Raw genomic sequence first — 22,847 nt, forward strand, 5'->3', positions numbered from 1 at the left:
CCGCTGTCACCGGAACTCGTAGATGGGTGCGCTGTGTTCAGGAACGTGAGTTAGATTGAGAGACTGATACCTGCAGTGCGGGGAGAGAGAGAAATGGAGGTGGTCTAAGCAGCCTGAAGACAGAACAGAGGTGCGGAACCCCCTCCCCACCACCAGAGCGCCCGGCAGGCCCCAAGCTGGAACCAGAAGGCAGACGCATCACAGAGCTTAGCGGCCGCACCAAGTTTGGTTCTCTTTCTGTTTCTTTGGTTCATTCTCCTGAGCTCTACCTATGAGAAGCTGCTTCTAGGTCTCGTGCTCTGACCACGAAGCAGTTAGGGTACCTCTTATGAAAGGAGAGGCGGGGGGCACCTGGGTGGCCGAGTGGGTTAAGCCTCTGCCTTTGGATCAGGACATGATCTCAGGGTCCTGGGATTGAGCCCCACATCGGGCTCTCTGCTTGGCAGGGAGCCTGCTTCCCGCCCCCTCTGCCTGCCTCTCTGCCTACTTGTGATCTCTGTCTGTCAAATAAATAAATAAAATCTTAAAAAAAAGGAGAGGCAGACAAGCTCTGAGCCTCATCCCTGACCTCCACTCTGCCTCTTTCTGTTGTCCAGCACTCATCCTCTCCAGGAACATTGGGCTGGACCAGCCTCAGGGCCTCATGGGGAGCAGAGGCACACCCCATGACTGTTCACGGAATACAGGGACTTCCCAGCCAACCCCAAAGCCTATGTTACCATTCACTGCATTTTCTTGCCTTCCTAGACATGGCTATGAGGCTTTGAGAACATCAGAGTTCTGAGGTATTTGTTTTCGCCTCACTGGTAGGTGCTCCAAGGAGTTAAGCAGATGAAGGAGAAACAGAGGCTGGGACAATCCGCACATGGGGATGATAACCCCCAGGGGACAATCAGAGTTGACAGGGTAGATGCTAGCTCTCCCCTTTCTTGTTTCACATGGGAGTGAGGAGGAGCATGGGAAAAAGCAGTTTATTTCTCACCAAAAAAAAAAAAAAAACCAAAAATGAGGAAACACTCATGCATTAGCTATCAGAATATATGAATCCAAATCACAAGACCCCACTTCATACCCACTAGGACAGCAATAATCGTAAAGACATCATAACAAGCGTTGGGGAGGACGTGGAGAAACTGGAACCCAGTGCGTCACACGCTTTGGTGGTTCCTTCAAAAGTCAGGGAATTACCGTATGACCCAGCAATTCCATTCCCGGGTCTATGCCCGAAGGAATTGAGAGCAGAAATTCAAACAGAAACTCAAACAGATACTTATACACTTAGCAGCATTAGTCACAGCAGGCAGAAGGGGGAAACAACCCTGCAACCGATGAACGGAGAAGTAAAATGTGGTACAGCATTCCCCTCCTTATCTGGGAGGATACATTCCTCAGTGGATACCAGAAACTGTGCATAGTACTGGATCCTACGTATGCTGTTTCCTTGTACAGAAACCTATGGTAAAGTACAATTTATTAAGTCAGGCACAGTAAGGGATGAACAACTAATAATAGAAGTTATAACAATATTATGGATGAAAGTTAGCAGGCACATGACCACTGACCACCATCTGCCTCTGGACTGTGCTAACTGCAGATAACTGAAACCACGGAAGGCAAAACTGCAGATGAGGGGCTGCTGTCCATCCGTACCACGGAAAATTATCTAGCAGTTAAAATGAAGGGCTGACCCATGCTGCCACATGGCCGAAGCTTTGAGCACCAGGCTGGGTGTAGGAAGCCAGACACGAAGGCCGGTTCGTCATGTGTATGAGACTCCCTTTACAGAAAATGTCGGGAACAGGCGTGTCTGTATGGAAAGATGGTCAGTGGCTGCCTCGGGTTAGGAGGAGATGGGGACTCGAGGCTGAGGGATAAGGGGCATAGGGTTTCTGGTTGCGGTGGTGGGAGTGATGGCTGCACAACTGGGAACATTCAGGACAACCGCATTGCACGCTTTCAGTAAGTACATTGTATGGTATGTGAATTCTCTCCATCGAGCTATTACTTTAAAAAGGCTGTAACAGGTTTGAAAAACTCCTTTGAAAACAGGGCAATTACTGAAACCCTGGTAATTGGGGCACTGATTTGCAGATCTCATTTTGCTGCCACTGAACAAGGAGCCTGAGTCAAGCCAGCGAGAGACATCACTCGCAAGTCGCCGAAGCGGGAAACATTTGGAAGGGGATACAGTGCTCCTACATTCGGAGAGGAAATCAGGTATTTTGCGACCAGGTTCCTTCTTCAGGTCCAGCAAGGTGCTTGGAGCAGCAGCAATGGGTCAGGAGAGTCCCCAGAAAGGGGACCAGAGCCAGCACTTGAGGTGGCACTCCACCTCTCACCTCAGACGAAACACGGGGCAGGACCGCCAACTCCCATGGGGACCCCTCGGTCACCAGACTGAGACCAGAGGGCATGGGGCCAGCATGTGAGGACCGTGACCCCAAAACCAGAAAGGCTGCTAACAGTAAAACTCACCCTATCCGTAGCTGGAACCTACGGTTTCGTTACTGATTCAATTTGGGAGAACATACGAGAGTGGCCAAGGTTTGGAGAAATGCTGCTGATAACAGAAGTGCCTGAAAGCTCTGAGCAGTGAGTTTCTTCAGCGAGCACCCTGAGATTTACTCTGCTCTGTGGTTAGGGATAGGAGTCCCTCCACGAGCAACTGAGATCATTCAAAGAGGCCCCCACATGCAGACAGAGCACAGAAGCTACGCAGAAACAGATGGAGAGGGTTTCGGACTCGGCAAGCGAAGGGAGAACCCGGGGTGAGGGACAGCGGCAAGCTGCCCCTTTCGCCTCTGGGGTACCTTACCATTCTGAACTCCTATGGTAATAGTAGCCCTCTATGGAGGCTGCCGACTTCTGGAAGCAGATGTAATAGAACCCGGCAAAGGAAGCGCCGCTGATGTCTTTGATCGTGTGGTCTGGGACCAGGAACTGCTCCTGCACACAGATGGAGGAGGTCAGTAACAGACGGTGTGCTCCAGCCGCGTCTGGAACTCCCCATTAGCTTTTAGGTGGTTCTCAGGCTCAGTGTCACATGGCCTTGCCCCGACTTGCTGGACAATGGTGAACATCTGCACTTCAACCCGATCTGTCAACAGCATTCTAGATACTAACACAGTAGCCTGTGTCTTGAGCTCACTGATATCAGCAATGAAGAGAGGGCTCTAGAGTCCACGCATCTTGGAAATGCCTGGATACCCACGTATGTGTCAGAACCCACTGACAGAATGAGCCGGGAAGAGGAGGTTTCTGGCTCACCCCGGGAACTGGTGCTAGGCTCCTGATCACCTCTGCTTTCTGAGGGCAGATCAATCACCACTTGCTCGCGTAACACCCCCTCAAAAAGCCCGACACCCACGGCCATCAGAAGGGTACTGTTCTTGCTTGGGCACCTTGGGAAGAGGTGAGCCTGTGATCTCCCATAGCCAAGCTGAAAAGCCAGATCCGGGGACCTACTCTCCCAGCAAGATGAGGTCAGTGGCCTTAGGGTCCCAGGAGGTCTACCGAAAGCCCACAGCAAGTCACACTGAGAAGGTCTTTGGAGACCAAACAACTACACTGGGTTTTTTAAAAATATTTTTTTAAAGACTCTCTCCATCCCTTTCCTCAACCTCTGAAATGCTAGTTTTTAAAAATTAATTTTAAAATTAGAACCTTGCAAGATACTTCCTTTAGTGCTTTATTTGCTGGCACAGTTCCCACCAGACAGCAAGCTCACGAGGGCACACTGGGCTTTTACCCTTTGCACTTGGCTCGTGTCTGTGTAAGAAGGGACAGCACCCGCCCCCCTCCCCAAATTCTTAGCTGTACGAACTAAAGATTGGGAATAATACTCAATGATTTGCCTGTACAGAAGCTGGCAAGATTTCAAGATAAAACCACTTTCTCCTACAGACTGGGAACCAGGGGTTGGAAGCAGGTGTCCGCTCATAAAGTGATTTCACAAACCCGCTTCACGATTTTGCCAGCCTGTGGCTGGAACGCAGTAAATCCCAGGCTATCAAAAGAGAACACAAAAGACGTGTCAGCCCAAAGCCAATCTCTCGAGTCCAGCCAGATGGAGCTCTCTGAGGGCTTGTGAGAGTGGAAAACCCAAATTCCATTCCTGGTCCCTCATTTCCTGCTGGAGGGAAGCAGGCAAGCTGAGAGCGCACTGAAGCTTGGCTAGGACGTGATGAGGGAACAGTCACTTAGGCGGGTTCGCGACTGAGAGCAGGCAGTGACGGGGAAGGACTCTGGGTCTCCCGAGAACACCAGGGATGACTCAACCTGGAGAGTCAAGGGTGCTGAGGGCCGATCACCCCCTCCCCCCAAGCATGAATTCATCTGCTAAACCACCGAATGGTGTTACCAAAGACAAACCGCGGGGCATGGCGGCAGCTGGCCAGTGTGGCCTGGAGCCGTGCCCACTTTTGTGAGCATGTAAAGGCACTACACGGAGACAAGTGGTCATGAGCACAGACTCGGGGAGCAGATGGGGCGCTGGGTGTGGTGCAGGCTCTGGCTGGCCTGGGACCTTACCTTCCACCTCATGAAGACATAATCCCCATTCTTCAGCTCTTCATAATCAAAGTCATCGGAATTAAATGATTTTGCATACTGATAAAAAGCCAGAAACTTGCCCTGAAAACAAAAAATTGAGCATGAGGACTGATGGGCGGAGGGGGAGGCCAGTGTCACAACTGTCCTCCTGCGCCCAGCAGCGAACGCCTTCGCAAAGGCGTGATGTGGCGGCTGGATGTGCCCACAGAGCAGCAAAGGTGGAGGATGGGGGAAGGGAGCCTGAGGTCCCCATCCGTGAACTCAGGCCTGATCCACCCACCCCCTCACCGCTCCCTGCCAAGGCACCAGGGCGTGACACCTGCCTAGTTAATGCAGTCTGAGGAAAGGCCCCCTGAGTTGGGAAGGAATGTGATTCCAGGGGGCCTTTTCTCAGGACACCTTACCACAAGCAAAGCCAGGAAGGACTGGCAGGAAGATCTCCTAGTCAATCAACACGAGCCACGCAGAACAACTTAGAGCCAGCACGTCACCCCGAAGGCAGAAAAGGGCTTTACTAAAGCGGGGTCCTCTGACACAGGAACGTGGCTTGGGGCCAGCCAGTGAAGTAGAAACAGGAAGTGGGTAATATATGTTAAGTCCTTTTAAAAGTGGAGACTAGAAATAGGCTACGAAACTGTGTCTCATGATCCTATTTTTGTAAAAGAAAAAAAAAAGAAAAGAAAAAAGAAGGTTAATACTTGTTTTAACTTCGGGTATTGTTGTTATAGATGATTTTTTTCCTTCTCCTTATCTATTTACTCAAATATTTAAAAATAAATATGCATTCATTTTATGAGAAAATACCTAAAATAAGATTTAAGATACAGAATTTGTGACACGTATATTTCTTTTTCTTTTCTTTTCTTTTTTTTTTTTTTTTAAAGATGTTATTTATTTGACAGAGAAAGACACAGAGAGAGGGAACACAAGCGGAGGAGTGGGAGAGGGAGAAGCAGGCTTCCCGCTGAGCAGGGAGCCTGATGGGGGACTCAATCCCAGGACCCTGGGATCATAACCTAAGCCCAAGGCAGACGTTCAAGGACTGAGCCACCCAGGCGCCCCGACATGTGTATTTCTATTCTAACTGGATTAAGTATATGGAATCTTGACTTTAGGGCACCACCGTGATACCGACTTCAAGTATCAGGAAAACTTGAGGGTGAAAAACAAGGTCTCTGATTCCAATTGACAGGCGGTCCTGGTTTTACTGAACTTTACTTCATTGCTCTTTGGAGATACTGCATTTTTAAAAAAAGATTTATTAGCGGTAGGGAGAAGGTGAGGAAGAGAGAAACTCGAGCAGACTCCACGCTGAGCGCAGAACCCAATGCAGAGCTCCATCTCATGACCCTGAGATCATGACCTGAATGGAAACCAAGAGTTGGATGCTTAACCAACTGACCCACCCAGGTGCCCCAGATGGTGCTTTTTTTTTTTTTTTAATAAATTGAAAGTTCGTGGCAACCCTGTGTTGAGTAAGTCAGTTAGTACAATTTTTCCAACAGCATTTGCTTCCTTTGTGCCTGTGTGTCACATTTTGGTGATCCTTGCAACATTTCAAACTTTTTCATTACTCTGATCTGTGATGAGTGATCTTTGATGTTACTAATGGAATTGTTTTAGGGTATTACCAACTTCCCCCAAATAAGACAGCAAACTTCATCGATAAATGCATGTGTTCTGACTCTTCCACTGATTGGCCATTCCCCCATCTCTCTCCCTGTCTCCTAAGGCTTCCCTCTTCCCTGAGACACAACAATATTGAAATGAGGCCAATTAATAATCTTACCACAGCCCCCAAGTGTTCAAGAGAAAGGAGGAGTTGCATGTCTCTTACTTAAAATCAAAGGCTAGAAATGACTGAGCATCTCAGAAGCTGAGACAGGCGGACGGCTAGGCCTCTTGCACCAGTAAGCCAAGTCATGAACACAAAGGGAAAGTTCTAGAAGGACATGAGAAGGGCCTTAGAGGGAACAGATGAATGATAACAAAGCCGTTTAGTGGTCTGGAGAGAAGGCCAACCCAGCACCAACACTGGCTTCAGCCCAAGCCTAACCCAGAGCAAGGCCGTGACTCCCTTCAGTTCGGGGAAGGCTGGGAGGTGAGGAAGCGGTGGGAGAGGCTGAAGCTGGCGAAGGCTGGTTCAGGAGGACTGAGGAACAGCGTTGTCTGCGTACCACAGATGGGCAGGCTGAAGCAGCATGCGCTGACGGAGAGGCTGCAGCAAGTTCTCCAGAAGATTCCAGACCCTCATTAAGCTAATACACTACACTAAACAACCACACTAAGTAACAGACTCTGAACATAGACGAAATTGCTTTCTGTCGGTGGAGACGCCATCCAGGACTATCATGGCTGGAGAGCAGCCAACACCCGGCTTTAGAGTGTCGAAGGTGAGGGCGACTCTCCTGCCCGGGGCTGAGGCAGCTGGTGACTTCAAGTTAAGCTGACGCTGCGGGCCATTCCGAGAACCCTACGACCCTTACAAGTCATGCTAAGTCTACTCTGCCTGTGCTCTAGAAAGGGAACAAAGCATGGATGACAACACGTCTGTTTACAACATGGTTTACTGAATATTTTAAGCTGAATGTTCATACCTCCTGCTCAGACAAAAAAAAGATTTCAAAATATTACTGCTGCTCAACAAGGCACCGGGTCACCCAAGAGCTCCGATGGCGACGGATGGTGAGACTTCCACTGTGTTCAGGTCTGCTAACACAGCACCCACTCTGCGGCCTGTGGAGCAAGAGCTCATTTCATTTCAACTTTCAAGGCTTTTTATTTAAGAAATAGACTTCAGAAGGCCCTAGCTGCACAGAGAGTGATTCCTCTGACGGATCTGTGCAAAGTAAACTGAAGACCTTCTGGAAAGGATCCACCATTCTGGATACCATTAAGAACCTTTGTGACTCACAGGAAGAGTTCAAAATATCAGTACAGGAGTTTGGAAGAAGCAGATTCCAACCCTACAGGTGACTGTGAGGCTTCGAAACTTCAGTGGGGGCAGTCACTACAGATGTGGCGGCAACAGCAAGAGAACCAGAAGCAGAAGCGGAGCCTGAAGATGGGCCTGAGTGGCTGCGAGCTCATGATGGAACTTGAACAGAGGAGCTACTTCTCCTGGAGGAGCCAAGAACGTGGTTTCCTGAGATTGAATCTACTCCTGGTGAAGATGCTGTGAAGACTCTTAAAACAACAACAAAGGACTTAGAATATGACATGAACTTAGCTGGTAAAGCAGCAGCAGGGGTTGAGAGGATGGACTCCAGTCTGGAAGGAAGTTCCATGGTGGATAAAATGCTATCGAACAGCATCCAGGGCCACAGAGAAATCATCCACAAAAGGAAGAGCCCCCATGACGGTGGTCAACTTCATTGTTTTCTTGTTTGGAGAAATGGCCAGAGCCACCCGAACCTTCGGCAAGCACCCCGCTGCCAGTCAGCAGCCATCAACACTGAGGCGAGACCCTCCACCAGCAAAAAGATTAGGATTTGCGAAAAGCTTAGAGGATGCTGAGCGTTTCTCAGTCTTTGAGTTTTTTTTAAATTAAGGTGTGTACACTGTTGTTTTAGACCTAATGCTATTGTGCCATTCACAGGCTATAGTATCACGTAAGTGTAAGTGTTATATCCACTGGGAAAACAAAACGATTTCATTTGACTCACTTTACTGCAAGTCACTTTATTGCGGTGGTCTGGAAAGGAACGGAGCCCGCCATGTCTCTGGGGCACACCTCTGTCAGCCACTGGCCAAGCCCTGACACACGGGGATCCCACATGGGACACTGGGACACCAGCGTGGGCTGGGAAAGGTACAGGAAATGGAGTACTGCAAAGGTGCCCAGACTGCTGGGTGAGGAAGGGCCCAGAGGCTCCTCATCCTAACATACCAAGGGCGGCCTTCTTCGTCCCCATGTCACTTAAAATACATCAGTTCAGCCTAACGAAGGAGATCCAGATATTTTCCAGTGTTCTAGTGGAAGTCTGGCACACTAACAACTGGTTTCCAGGTAGTTAAATTGCCACAGACCTAGCTTAAACTGACTTTTCACTTAAACTGACTTTGAGTCTCAAAGACCTCGCCTTTTTGGCAGAACTGATTTCAGATGGAAAACCCGGGTTGGACGGGAGATAGGCTGTGGCTCAGTACAAGGAAGAGCCTTCCCGCCGGGGCTGTCCGAGAGAGAAGGGACCCATCTCATGAGGCCTCAAGCAGCACGGAAGAGCCCGCATCGGGCAGGCTGGGACCAGACAGCAGCGGGGAGCCCCTCCAACTCTGTTCCTGATGCCGGCTCCACGCGCACCGCTCAGGCTCCCCAATTCCCTCTTGTTCATTCCCTCGTGTTGCACACACACAAAGGACTGACTTTCAGTGTCTATTTGTGACAACAGGTAAAACATGTAACTTACCAAAAATGGTTCTAAAAGCTCAACCTACAGTGATGTTAACTTGGACGAGGGTCTGTGGTAGGGAGTCCTGTCCAAGGACTATCATGTTGGAATCAGGAGAGAGCTCGGACAGGCCAGGTGAGAGGTGCAGTGGGAAGCCTGAGGCGTTCTAGAGTTTTCATTACAGACTCAATCACTCTGGGTGGGTTTAGAGGGTGAGCACATTGGACTTCCTCAGTGTTAAACCAAAATTCACTGGAGCGCTTGGCTGGCTCTTTGGTGGGGCGTGCGGCTCTTGATCTCAGGGCTGTAGGTTCGAGCCCCACATTGGGTGCAGAGATTACTTACAGATAAAATCTCAAAAAACTAAAAACTAAAAAAGCAATAATAAAATAAACCAAAATGCACCATGGCCATGGTCAACGAAGCCAGAAGGCTATTACGACAGGCTGGGAAATGGATTTTTGAAGGCATAAACTTGTATGAAAGCCAACGAAAAGACCTGCACACGGTGACTCTAAGTTGTCTCAAAATGTTCAATAATGGTGAGTCAGAACACACCCCACACGGGACAGTCAGAAGTGGGGGCACTGGAGTTTCCAGTGGCATCCTGATGATGCTGAGGTTGTGACCGTGCGTGTCGGTCTGGAGCTGGGTAAGAACCCTGCCCCCCCACCGCCAGGGCTCTCCCCACACGGAGATGCCAGTGGAGAAGCAGCTTTCTAGAAACTGCATCTCTACCTCACACTAACCCCAAAGACAAAGGCCATTGCTCTGTGTCTCCCAGGGCTCCCCACATACAGGGGATGAGAAAGGAATGGTGTACAGGCAGACAGGACGGGGGACAATGATAAGACCCAGAGAGCTAAGTTCCTTGACTTTCCAGCAGAGCTTGGGGGGCCCCAAGGAAACCAAAGACCTACTCACCCAGTGTTTCCGATCCACATCCTCGTCTGCATCCCACTTCCGCGTTAAGAAAGGGTGTTTTTTGCTGATTATTTCTCCTTCAAAGAAGGTCGTAAGGGTTGGATACTCCTATGGTAAAAACCCAAGTATCAGAATAAGGTCTCAAACAGGAGTTTTTACCTTTCCCAAAGGAAAACATCAACCTGACTTTAACTTATTCCCAGGACTTTGACAAAATGATCACACTGCTAAACAATGACCTTTGGGTCAGTCCAACGAACTGTCAATGGCAGCAGCATCAACGTGACCTGGGTGCCCAGAGAGCCTTCTGGACTTTATGGAGTTTGCCAGAAGTGAAGAACCCTCCTTCGACTTCACTTGTTACATGCTGCTCCCTCAGAAAAGAATTTTGGATGAGTGCATTACGAGTGTTCTAGAATACAAAGCAGATAGTAACTAAGTAGAATTTACTTTGCCAGGAATTTACTTTCCACTCTTCAGGATTCCAGGGGTGGGTGTTTTGTTTTGTTTTCCTGCAGAATACTTTGGTATATTAGGGTACATTTAATTCTATCATATGAACTAAGACCATCCACTCTAAGGAAAATACATGTAAATTATGTCTGTGATGGAAAATCACAACAACAGAAACAAATACCATGGGGAAAAAAATAAGCTGTCATCCTAACCGGGTGCTTAGAATACTCCCATGAATTTTATTTGCTATTTGGTCACCTGCTAATAAGGGGGCACCCAAGATTTTGAAAAAAACTAATGGAAGAAAAAGTTCACACTATTAGAAGTCCACCATTTCTCTGCATTTATGAAAAAGCAACCAACTGACCAACCAACCAGGCAACCCCTCGGCCCAGCCTGCCAGGCCCTGGTGTTTCCTGGAAACGTGGTAATGATGGTCACTGGCCCGGCAAGCCATGGATTACAGTCCTAATGTCCCGGGGACCACAAAGGTCCCACTTTCTTCTCCAGACCCTAGGTAGGCCCCTCTTATTCTGCATCAGACACCTACACGTGTTTAAAATAAATCTGTGGGGTGCCTGGGTGGCTCGATCGGCTCAGGTTATGACCCTAGGGCCCTGGGATTGAATCCCACAGCAGGATCCCTGCTCAGTAGGAAGTCTCCTTCTCCCTCTGCCTGCCTTTCTGTCTCTGTCAAATAAACAAGTAAAATCTTTTTAAATTTTTTTTTAATTTTGTTTTTTAAGATTTTATTTATTTATTTGACTGACAGAAATCAGAAGTAGGCAGAGAGGCAGGCAGAGAGAGAGAGGGAAGCAGGCTCCCCACTGAGCAGAGAGCTCGATGTGGGACTCGATCCCAGGACCCCGGGATCATGACCTGAGCCGAAGGCAGAGGCTTTAACCCACTGAGCCACCCAGGTGCCTCTATTTATTTATTTTTAAGGATTTTATTTTTAAGTAATCTGGACACCCAACATGGGGCTTGACCTCATAACCCTGAGAGCAAGAATCACATGTTCTACCAACGGAGCCAGCCAGATGCCACTAGTTTATACCTTTAAAATTAGGTTTCCAGGGTTGCCTGGGAGGCTCAGTGGGTTAAAGCCTCTGCCTTCAGCTCCAGTCATGATCCCAGGGTCCTGAGATCGAGCCTCGCATCAGGCTCTCTGCTCAGCAGGGAGCCTGCTTCTCTCTCTCTCTCTCAGTCTGCCTCTCTGCCTACTTGTGATCTCTCTCTCCATCAAATAAATAAATAAAAATCTTAAAAAAAAAATCTTTAAAAAAAAAAAATAAGGGCTCCTGGGTGGCTCAGTGGGTTAAGCCTCTGCCTTCGGCTCAGGTCATGATCTGGGGGTCCTGGGGTCGAGTCCCACATCGAGCTCTCTGCTCAGTGGGGAGCTTGCTTCCTCCTCTCTCTCACTGCCTGCCTCTCTGCCTACTTGTGATCTCTCTCTGTCAAATAAATAAATAAAATCTAAAAATAAATAAATAAATAAATAAAGGGGTGCCTGGGTGGCTCCATCAGTTAAGCATCTACTCAGGTCAGGTCAAACCTGCTCAACGAGGAGTCTGCTTCTCTCTCTCTCTCTGCCCATCCCGCTGTTTGTGCTCTCTCTCACTCTCTAATAGATAAAATCTTTAAATAAATAAAATAAAAGTATAAACTAAATCATGCTTATCTGTTTTAGGGAGATCTACTAAGAGAGAAAGTTCTGGATCAGTTAGTACATGACTTGAGGTTTTTTTTTTTTTTTTTTAAAGATTTTATTTATTTATTTAACAGACAGAGATCACAAGTAGGCAAGAGAAGCAGGCAGAGAGAGAGGAGAAAGCAGGCTCCCAGGACCCTGGGACCATGACCTGAGCCGAAGGCAGAGGCTTTAACCCATTGAGCCACGCAGGTGCCCCCTGACTTGAGATTTTAAATGGAAAGCTACATGTGTGGATTTTCTGAGGTTTGAGCTTTAACATTTTTTTTTAAGCTTCCACAAAAAAAGACAGAAAGGAAAAATGATAAAGTGGTCATCTTGCAGTACAAAGAAGATACTTATGGCCCAACTGCATGTTTTCCTAATGAACTAATTCTGCGCTGGAAACATTTCGGGCCATGTATCAAGGGGACTGCAAGGTACCCCCAAGCTCTGAGAATTAAAATAAAAGAAACACTGCCTGATGAATGAGTCAATAGGTTCAGAAGTTACCAGAGAGATGAATTGTCTCCCAGGGTAGGACCAGGAGATTCAAGCACTTGCATAGAGCCAGACCAGCGGTAACCTTTAAAGCCAAAAGAAGAACTCTTGTTTGCAGGAGGGACATCAAAAAAATGACTCAGAGAGGAAGAGACGAAGCCAGCAACCCCCGACCCCCAAGGCAGGCAAGGGCTTCCTACAGGGGGTCCAGCTGTGGTCAGGTGTTCAGGTCGGCCAAACCACTCCCCACATGGATTCCAGGCCGACCAAAACCTCTCCGGTGATGGTTCTGACTTTCCATGTAGACCCTCTTCCTGGGGGATTAACACCCAGTTGGCTACGAGGTCAGAGGGAACCTCTGGAATATGCATGTACCTCAGTTCAGAAATGAGTAAATGCGCACTCTTGTGTATATATCCATCTTGGGGAGTTTGGTTAGTGTGACTTATCTCCTTGGTTCAGACAAGTCTGCCCAATCTCAGCAGAAGCTTCCAAATTCATCTAGTGAGTGAGGGTAGGGCTAGCCCATGACTCCCTGAAGGCTGGGCTCCTAGGCCCTGTGCCAGACGCGGGCCCCTTCCTGGAAATGTCCCCTCTCTCCACTGGTGGTTGGCTCAGAATTGCCAAGAAAATGTTACCTGACACCCATTCTTCACAATTCTGGGATTTCACTTCCAGAAAGCACAGTTTAAGAACTGTGCTCAGGAGCCTGCTTCCCCCTTTCTCTGTCTGCCTCTCTGCCTACTTGTGATCTCAGTCTGTCAAATAAATAAAATCTTTAAAAAAAAAAAAATAAAAACTGTGCTCATTTGTGAATGTGAGGTAGCTAAGAGACAAAAATTACCTCCAATTTAAGAGTTCACTTTCTAGGGGCGCCTGGTGGCTCAGTGGGTTAGAGCCTCTGCCTTCGGCTCAGGTCATGATCCCAGAGTCCTGGGATCGAGCCCCACATCGGGCTCTCTGCTCAGCAGGGAGCCTGCTTCCTCCTCTCTCTCTGCCTGCCTCTCTGCCTACTTGTGATCTCTGTCTGTCAAATAAATAAATAAAAAATCTTTAAAAAAAAAAAAAAAAGAGTTCACTTTCTATATTGTATGCACAAGGAAGATTAGGGCTAAAACCCAACCATTTAAATGCTTTTATTAAAATAAGTTACATATGTGATATTTTCACAACTATAAATGGAAAAGCAAACAAACCTGAAAAGCTCTATTTTACAATACAGGTAATAGTCATTCAGAGAATCCCACCATTTTTTGGCATTTCAGTGATTATATACAGTGACCACATACTGGATTTAGAATTTAAAGATTGTATTTATTTATCTGACAGAGAGGGAGGGAGCCTGCACAAGCAGGGGACATGGCAGGCAGAGGGAGAAGCAGGCTCCCCACTGAGCAGGGAGCCTGATGCGGAGCTTGATCCCAAGACCCTGGGATCATGACTTGAGTGAAAGGTAGATGCTTTTAACTGACTGAGCCACAGAGGTGCCCCTGGATTTTAGAATTTAAAAAGTATTTAATATAGCTGTTCAGGGGCACCTGGGTGGCTCGGTCAGTTAAACATCTGCCTTTGGCTCAGGTCATAATACCAGGGTCGTGGGATTAAGCCCCGTGTCAGGCTCCTTGCCCAGCGGGAAGCCTGCTTCTCCCTCTCCCACTCTCCCTGCTTGTGTTTCCTCGCTCGCTGTGTCTCCCCCCTCTCAAATAAATAAATAAATAAATTTTTAAAAAAGGAAAAAAAAAGATGGGTGTTCAGCGCCATGACTGCACTAAAGGCCAATGAACTGTACCTTTTCCATAGGTGGACTGTGTGGTAGGTCAGCTGACTCAGGACAGCTACTTAAAAAAGTGGTTAAAGGGGCACCTGGGTGGCTCAGTGGGTTAGGCCTCTGCCTTCGGCTAGGATCGTGATCTCAGGGTCCTGGGATCAAGCCCTGCATCAGGCTCTCTGCTCAGCGGGAAGCCTGCTCCCCCCCTCCCCCCGCCGTCTGCCTCTCTGCCTACTTGTGATCTCTCTCCCTCTCTCTGTCAAATAAACAAAATCTTTATTTTTTTAAAAAGATTTTATTTATTTATCTGACAGACAGAGATCACAAGCAGGCAGACACAGGCAGAGAGAGGAAGAAGCAGGCTCCCTGCTGAGCAGAGAGCCCGACGCAGGGCTCGATCCCAGGACCCTGAGATCACGACCCAAGCAGAAGGCAGAGGCTTAACCCACTGAGCCACCCAGGTGCTCCGTAAATAGAATCTTTAAAAGAAAAAAAAAGTGGTTAAAGAAGATAAAATCCAAAGAATCCTGAGGTGTGAGCAGGCCCCAGGTAACTCAGAAGCACGGCCGTCCTCCTCTGATGAAATGTGCTGTTAGCACCATACCCGAGCCTGCTGCTCATCGAGGCGAAGACCAGTCTGGACGGCCACGCGCTCATGAGGCTGCCAGACTGGCCTGGGAGGGTGGTCTCCCCACAATAGCCATGAGCCTAAGGGCTCCCCACCCCAGAACCTGACAACCCATGACTCAGATGTTTCCCTCTGTTAGGGTGAATTGCTCCTAGGGGATGCCGTTTCAGGATTCTTTTTTGTTTTTTAAAGATTTTATTTATTTATTTGAGGGAGAGAGAGAGAGCATGAGAAGGAAGAGGGTGAGAGGGAGAAGCAGACTCCCTGCCAAGCAGGGAGCCCAATGCACGAGTTGATCCTGGGACTCCAGGATCACGACCTGAGCCAAAGGCAGTCGCTTAACCAACTGAGCCATCCAGGTGTCCCCATTTCATGATTCTTAATGGTACTCACATTTCCATGCAGCTTCCTAGGACCATAGTGGCTGGGTTTAGAGCCCGTGGCAGCATTCCACGGGACAGATTCTGTTGGGTCCTCATGAAGCTAAATGTTTACGTTCTGCACTCAGCAGACACACCTGGCTGCCAACCGGCTGAGCATACTGTTTCCCACTGCCCTCAATTCAAAGGCTGGAATCCTTCATTTTCTACCCCTACTCTACTGGGTAAGTTTCTGGAGGTGAGGAACAGGTTACCTTTTCATCCCAATGACAAACGTCACAGAAAATTCTCAAACTTCTAATAGAGAAGGGGGAGGACCGGAGGGAATCAAAGAGACAGAAACAATTGTTCCAAGGTAAAGGTTGTTCAGGGCCTTAGTTAGTATCACTCCATTTGTATCAGGTTAGAGTCCTCCTCTTGCTCTTACGTTGTTTCCTCCCCTCCTAGGATGAGCCCCTAGAGTAGATGGAGTGGGTCTAGTTTATCCTATCCTTTTTTTTTTTTTTTAAGATTTTATTTATTTACTTATTTGACAGACAGAGATCACAGGTAGGCAGAGAGACAGGAAGAGAGAGAGGAAGGGAAGCAGGCTCCCTGCCTAGCAGAGAGCCCGAAGTGGGACTCGATCCCAGGACCTTGGGATCATAACCTGAACCGAAGGCAGATGCTTTAACCCACTGAGCCACCCAGGCACCCCATATCCTATCCTATCCTACTCTATTTACTAACCCAGTCTAGTTGACATGCACCATCACATGGGTTGCGGGTCCGCATGGTGATTCGACAATGCTAAACCTTGTGCTGTGTTCACCACAATGGTAGCAGAGTGGGTATTTTTCATTCTCATTTTACAGATGAGGAAAGAGAAACAAAAGCTCACGGCCCCAGCAAGGGACAGAGAAAGGACGTCCCTCCAGGTCTTCCCAAGGCTTGGTGGAGCTGGGCCACGGACAGGGAGGACCGGTCAGGCCCACACCATGGCAGCCAGGTCAGGCCCAGGTCCTCACGGAGGAGTTGGCGGCTGGGCTCCGTCCCCTCCTTCTCTTCCTGCTGACTCACTAGCAGGGAAAGAATGGATGCTCTTTCTTGCTTTCCATATCCCTAGGAGTTCTGAGATTTTAAAAGTTTGGTGCAGAGAAAGGAAAACCCTCTACATTTCCCTAGTAGCTTCTTGGGTTAGGATCTGGGTGATCACTTGACATTGTTCCAGTGAGCGAAGGGGTTTAAGGAATGTTGAAGACCTCGGGCTTGGAAGAAACCATTAAACTTAGGATGAGAGGTAGCCATATTCCTACTCTATTTTTTTTTCCCACCAAAGGATTAAGTAGAAACTCAATAGTGTTGGGAACACTGTGACTCCTTTATAAACTTTAAAGATTTGTGCATCCGTACACTTTCCAACAGGAGACATCAAAACTACATCCTTTGTGTGTGAAGTACAACTTCACAGGGAGCTTTAGTCGGGCCTCAGGGTCCACGCTCTTGGCCATTCACACCCTGAGAAGGCCAGGCATGCAGCCCACCGTCTAGTTCTAGTTCATTTGAAGGAGTGCTTACCTCAGTAAGGCCTTTTATCTTCAGGTATCCACAAAGGTACGAGTTCCCCGTGTCCACATGCTGGAAGGAAAAGGACACACAGTCTAGTTACAAATGGAGAACCCCCTGGGACAAGCTGCGGATGCTGTGGAAATCCATGTGTCCTGCGGGCACAGGCTGGGTGGGCTAAGGGAAGTCTGGAGGTGGGTGCCCACCGAGCTTGGCCAGGGCTCACCGGCCTTCAAGACCTTCGGGAGTCTGCCCTACCCATGGGCCTGTTCAGACCAAAGAAGCTGATCCCAGGACCCTCTCAACCTCCTAAGATGAGTATCTTGAGACCGAAGTGCTTTTCTGGAGCAGTGAGCCCACACACACAGGCCTCCTGCCAGTCTCAGGAGTGTACTCCTCCCCTACACTCACACTAAGCACAATCCTGCATTAGTTTTTTTAAAAAAGATTTTATTTTATTTATTTATAAATAAATAAATCTCTCTGACAGAGAGAGAGACACAAAGAGAGAGGGAACACAAGCAGGGGGAGTGGGAGAGGGAGAAGCAGGCTTCCTGCTGAGCAGGGAGCCAGATGCGGAGCTCGATCCCAGGACCCCAGGATCATGACTGGAGATGAAGGTTCAGATGCTTAAGGACTGAGCCACCCATGCGCCCCTGTGCATTAGTTCTTTATGAAATGGGAAGCATAGTCAGGAAAGACCTCATACGAACACTGCTTGGGCAAACATTTCCGTTATGAACCAAAATGCTGACCCCCAGATGGGAATATATTGTTAAGTGTTCACTCTGTCCATTTCATAGACGAGCACCCGTATTTCTTGGTGAAGAGTTGGGAGACTACAATGAGCAGGGGTAACAGGCATGGGAGATTTTAAGGCTGAGTAACTACCACTTATAGGTTGCTGAGACACTGCAGGGTGCCTACCCAACAACCAATTTCCTACCTTTCCATGCTGCCAGAGCCCAGATCCTGTTCTGGCACCCACCCTGGCCCCACAGGGCTTGGTCAGCCCTGATGGACCCAAGACAGACACATGCCCCTGTTCTCTTGTGAGTCATTAGTCTAGGGGTGAGTGACCTGACCAATCAGGTATGTGTGTCAGTCTCCTGGGGGGCCTCTGGGAAAGATGCTGGCTTTTGAGGAGGCCCTCTGTCTTCCCCTGGAAGTGGCAGTACCTGTACGAGCACCCAGGCCCTCGGCAGTCATCTAGAGACCATGAGGACAAACAGGCCGGGAAATGCCAAGGATGACAGTGGAGAAACAGAAAAGGAATGAGGCCCCTGAATGACCAATCTGGAACCAAGCCACCTCCGAGTTTCTTATAATCAGAAGTGCTAGGTTCACTCATTCTTTTTTTTTTTTTTTTTTTTTTGTGGTTCACTCATTCTTTAAACTATTTTGAGGTGGCTATGGTTTACTTACAGCTTAGTGCACCTGAACTGGTACAATTCACCCAAATCTATACAGACTCGTCCTGAACAAGCAGATTTTCACATTTTATGATAACTTGGGCTCCCTTAAAAAGCAGACCCCTGGAAAGAAAGCAAACCCAAAAGTACAATGCCACTGGCACGTAGATTTTAATGTTAAGCGAGGTCTCATTTTAAACAACTAGGAAAGTTTTGTGGTATTTTTCAGATTTGGAGACTTAACTACTTTCATTTACACCGTAAATCATATACTCCAGCAATCCTTAAAAACTGTAATGAGAACAGTCAGCCAGAGGAGGTCAGCACCAAAGCAAACGGGCTTCAGTGAAGCTGAAATGCTCTCACAGTTTGGACCCCGTGACAAAGGTAGCCCATGTGAAAACTGCCAAAGCACTTGAAATATTCTCATCGGCTGGCGTTGGCCTTGGATGTGATCTAAAGTGGTTGATCTGACTAACACGGTTCAGCAAAGGACTTTATTTAAAGGACACACAGCTCTAACCTGGGGCCTTAAATTTCATATATGCAATTCTCACTGAATTCAATACACTTTGGGGTTTCACAGCTGCTGGAAAGGGTATCAGGTGGCCAAGATACCTGCTAATAAGATTAAAAACCGAACTGGAAGTTGACTAACATTTTGCATGGATTATCACATGCTCAAGAATCAGAATTTCAGTTTGGCCTCCTTTCAACCATGTATCCCTCCCATTCTGCCCCAACTCATCTCGATGACAGTTGGTGAACTCAAACACAGTACAATGCAGAGACCTTACACCGAATGCCAGGCCAGCATCTTGATGAGAAAGATAACAAGGCAAATGTTTAGCAAGAGCGTCTCACAGCACAGCTGTGTCCAACAGCTGCTCTTTCTAGTACCCCTTCACTGTGACCCTGGCCTTCACTTTGGTCTTGGCTCCTTGCATGGCAGAGGAGAAACAGAGTAGTTACAGTAACAATGGCAACAAGGGAAACCCAGCCAGAATCTCATGAAGGTTTGGGAAACTCTCTAAACTAGAATTAAGAGGAAAGAAAGAAGGAAAAAAGAAAGAAAGGCCCCAGAAAGCCCAAGAAAAGATGTGCAACATTGTTAGTCATTAAGGAGATTCCAATCAAAACCACAATGAGACACCACTTCACACCCACTAGCAGGACTGTGATCAAAGAGATCGGCAGTAAGTTAAAAGTGTCAGCAAGGCTGTGGGGAAACTGGACCCTCATGCGGGGCTGGTGGGAATGAAAACTGCAGTAGGCACTTCGGAAATCGGTGTGGCAGCTCCTCAGAGTGGTAAGCACAGAGCTGCTATTGGACCCAGCATTCCACTCCCACGAGGAATGAAGACGGTGTCCACATGAAAGCTCATACAGCAATGTTCATTCCATCGTTAAATGGTTTCCAAAGGCCCAACAAAATGCTATATATCCATACAATGGATTATTATGCAATGATAAAAAGGAACAAAGCACGGCCACATCCTACAATTTGGGTGAACGTTGAGGACATGACGCTCGGCAACAGAAGCTAGACACAAAAGGTCCCATAGTGTATGACTCCACATACGTGAAATGGCCAGAATAAGCAAATCTTCGGGAATGTGATGGCTAGGAGGTGAGGTTTCTCTAGGGGGCTAAAATTAGGTTACAGGGATGCTTACCCAACTCTGAGTACACTAAAACTACTGACCTGAACACCTTCAGTGGGCAAGTTGCGTAAGATGCGAACTGTATCTCAACAAGCTGTTAGGAAACAAAGCAAGCAAGCAGGAAAGAGGCTGAGGTATATTCTAAGAAGGTTGAGTCCAAGAAACTGGTCCTGGCTGAAAAACCAGGGCGACGATGGGCCAATTCACAGGCCACTGACGGTCTCAGTGATGGACAAAGAGCTCACCAATCCAGATGTAGGGCGGCATTCCTGGGCATGGCCACAGCTCCCACCAGCAGACATTCTATTGAGGTTTGAGCCAGGCTTCTACTCTGGGCTGCCCTGAGACCAGTCAGTCCTGCAACAACTCAATCACCACTTCTATTGGTTCACAAGGACATGGGCACCCGATAGGATGTTGGAAACACACGAATGACAGAAGCGGGAAGCTGCTGAAGAAGTCAAAGACCACTTCTCTTTGACACTTAGCGACCCTGCTGGTCTACCGCATCAGAAACCGTCAATATAAACAATCGGTACAAATTCACGATCATTCCAAACACGACCCACACCAAGGACCTCACTGCCAGAATTTTACAATGTTGCCCCCACAATAAAGAAAAAAGTCTTTAACTTTATACTAAATTCTCACATTTTAAGCAAAAGAAAGGAGGGGTCGCTACATGAGGCATATAATTATGAAGACTGAATGAATCAGTCACAACAGTTTTCCAGTTATAACAAATGCCACGGCTCACGTGAAAAAGTTAAGTTTATGGAGCAAAGATACAATTAAAATGAAGAGGCAGTTTTCTCCACCAAAAAAAGATGAAACTATTGATTCCCCCAAAACAGTAAGAAAAAAGAGGTTAATGGTGCTCTATGGTTAGGAGAAAGAAAATGTAGCCGCACTGTCTTTTGGGTGGGACACCCACTTGCTCAGAAGAGAGGCTGTCCAAAATTTACTATTTTTAAAGAGCCAAGGGCACATAAGGCAAAGACACATCTTGGGTTCTGTCCTCACGCTTGGGAGCAGTAAGGTGGCACACTAGGTCCTCAGAGCTTCGGTAAAAGGCCTTTCAAGAGGGCAGATGGGAAGGGGCTTTGGGAGGTGGGGCCTCACACTAAGGAAAAAAGGGGCAAAGGGAGGAGGAAAGTGGATCCTGAGGCAGGCAAGGGTAGCTACAAAGGAAGGGGTTTTGCGGGGAAGGGAGAGAAAAAGGAGTATGAACTACTGTTGATCGCTGCCTGGAGAAAAAAATGTCAAGTGTGTTTCTACTTGGATGAGAGGGGTGAAGTGCAGAAAAGGGCCAGAGTAGGTAAAGCTGTCGCTCCAAAGCTACCAGGGGCTGGCACCAGGTATTTAGAAATCCAGGTCAAATTGTTGGGGGCGGGGGGAGGTGTACACGGACAGCAAGGAAATACAGTGTGAGAGATAATACGGGGTGAGTTCAAATTCCCAGCACATGGCTATCAGAGACCAGGAGGAAGCCCTGGTTGTGTAGATAAAAGAACACAGAAAGAGGGTCCCCTGGAGCCGAGGAGGAGGAGGAAGATGAAGGTATGGGCTGGGGAGGCAAGCCGGGGAGACTGGGAGGGGCCTGGAGGTGGCCAAAGAATGAATGCAGGGACCATGAGAAGCCTAGTGCGGGAGGCCTGGGGCTGGGGGCAGCTGGGGGCAGCTGGGTGCCTGGGCCAGGAAGAGACTGGAACAGCTGTGGGGGGAGGGAGGCCAGGAGGCAAGATCCCCATAGACTTGGAGGAGCTCCACTCAGCAGCACCCAGGATGTGAGTGCCTGGTCTTGAGGGAGTAATTACCAGAGGCTAGGAATCAGTTGTGGGCTGGGGGGCGCTCAGGGGCTAATGGAGGGTGTGTGCGCCGGGTCCGAGGGGACTAACTAGGCTCTCCCAAGGAAGAAATCCTGGGAGGAGGGCCTCAGGGTTTGAGGATCTCTGGAACTTTGGAAAGGGGAGGGGAGGAGGACTGTCTCAGGTCTGAGATAATTTGACATGGGCCCAGCCTCGGGTAGGGTCCCAAGTCAGGAGAAACCAGTGGAGAGCTCTTCAGGGTCTGAGAGGGACTGGAGGGGTGGGGGTGGGGGGGCTGATCTCAGGGCGATAGGTCCTGGGGAGGAAGGACTCAGGTCTGAGGGTGGCCAGTCACGGGGGGGCTTCCGGATCCCAGGCAGGCCGGTCACGGGCTTCGAGTCTGGGACAGTGTTCAGGGTCTGCCAGGAGCTGCTCCCGACAGGCTCCGGTGTGAGGGGGCAGGTCAGGGCTGGGGCTTGGAGAGTGTGAGACACCAGCTGGGCAGGTCCCGAGGGGTGAAGCGCCTGGTGCAGGAGGCCCGGCGGCGAGGGCCTGGTCCGCGGCTGCGGGCTCGAGAAGCCGGGGGCGGGCACGGCCCGTGAGCGCCGCGAGGAGGCCCGCGGGCCCCGGCCGGCCCGGCCCGGCGCTCACCTGCAGCACCACCTCTACGTCGTACGAGTTCCCCTTGCTCTTCTGGTGGCCGCGGAACTTGGAGCCGCTGTAGAGCAGGCTGGTGGCCACGCCGGGCTGCTGGGTGTTGATGGGCGGCGGCGGGATGAGCGAGGCCGCGGAAGCGGCCGAGGCACCGGCCGGCGGGGGACACTCGGTGCGGACCGGCATCGCGGGGTCCCCCGGAGCCAGGGCTGGGGGGAGGGGGAAAGGAACCGCCGCCGCCGCGCGGGAGCCGAGGGGGGTGGCAGGGAGGGAGGGGCCGGGGCGCGCACGCGCGGGGTGGGGGCGGAGGGGGGACCACCCGCCCGCTGCCTGCGGACCAAGCGCTCCGGCTGCCACCGGGACCCCGGGACCTGCGAGCAGGGCCTCCCTGTCCTGAGCTGAGTCCCCCTCCCCACTTGCCCTCGCACACACACCACCCTTTCGATTGGCTCAGGCGCGCCGGGGGGGAGGGAAC

The 22,847-nt window shown here is 49.3% G+C and overlaps 1 protein-coding gene across 1 annotated transcript; it reads right to left on the reverse strand.

Moving 5' to 3' along the window:
• Positions 1-22,782, reverse strand: GID4 (GID complex subunit 4 homolog). Its single transcript, XM_059378498.1, has 6 exons — positions 22,370-22,782; positions 16,847-16,906; positions 9,867-9,974; positions 4,531-4,632; positions 2,816-2,946; positions 1-70 (listed from the first exon to the last, which is right to left on the reverse strand). The coding sequence occupies exons 1-6, from the start codon at positions 22,556-22,558 to the stop codon at positions 7-9; spliced, it is 654 nt and encodes a 217-aa protein (XP_059234481.1). The 5' UTR covers positions 22,559-22,782; the 3' UTR covers positions 1-6.
• Between the last annotated feature and the right edge of the window lie 65 nt (positions 22,783-22,847).

This window comes from Mustela nigripes, chromosome 16, assembly GCF_022355385.1.
Source record: "Mustela nigripes isolate SB6536 chromosome 16, MUSNIG.SB6536, whole genome shotgun sequence".
Lineage (NCBI taxonomy): Eukaryota > Metazoa > Chordata > Mammalia > Carnivora > Mustelidae > Mustela > Mustela nigripes.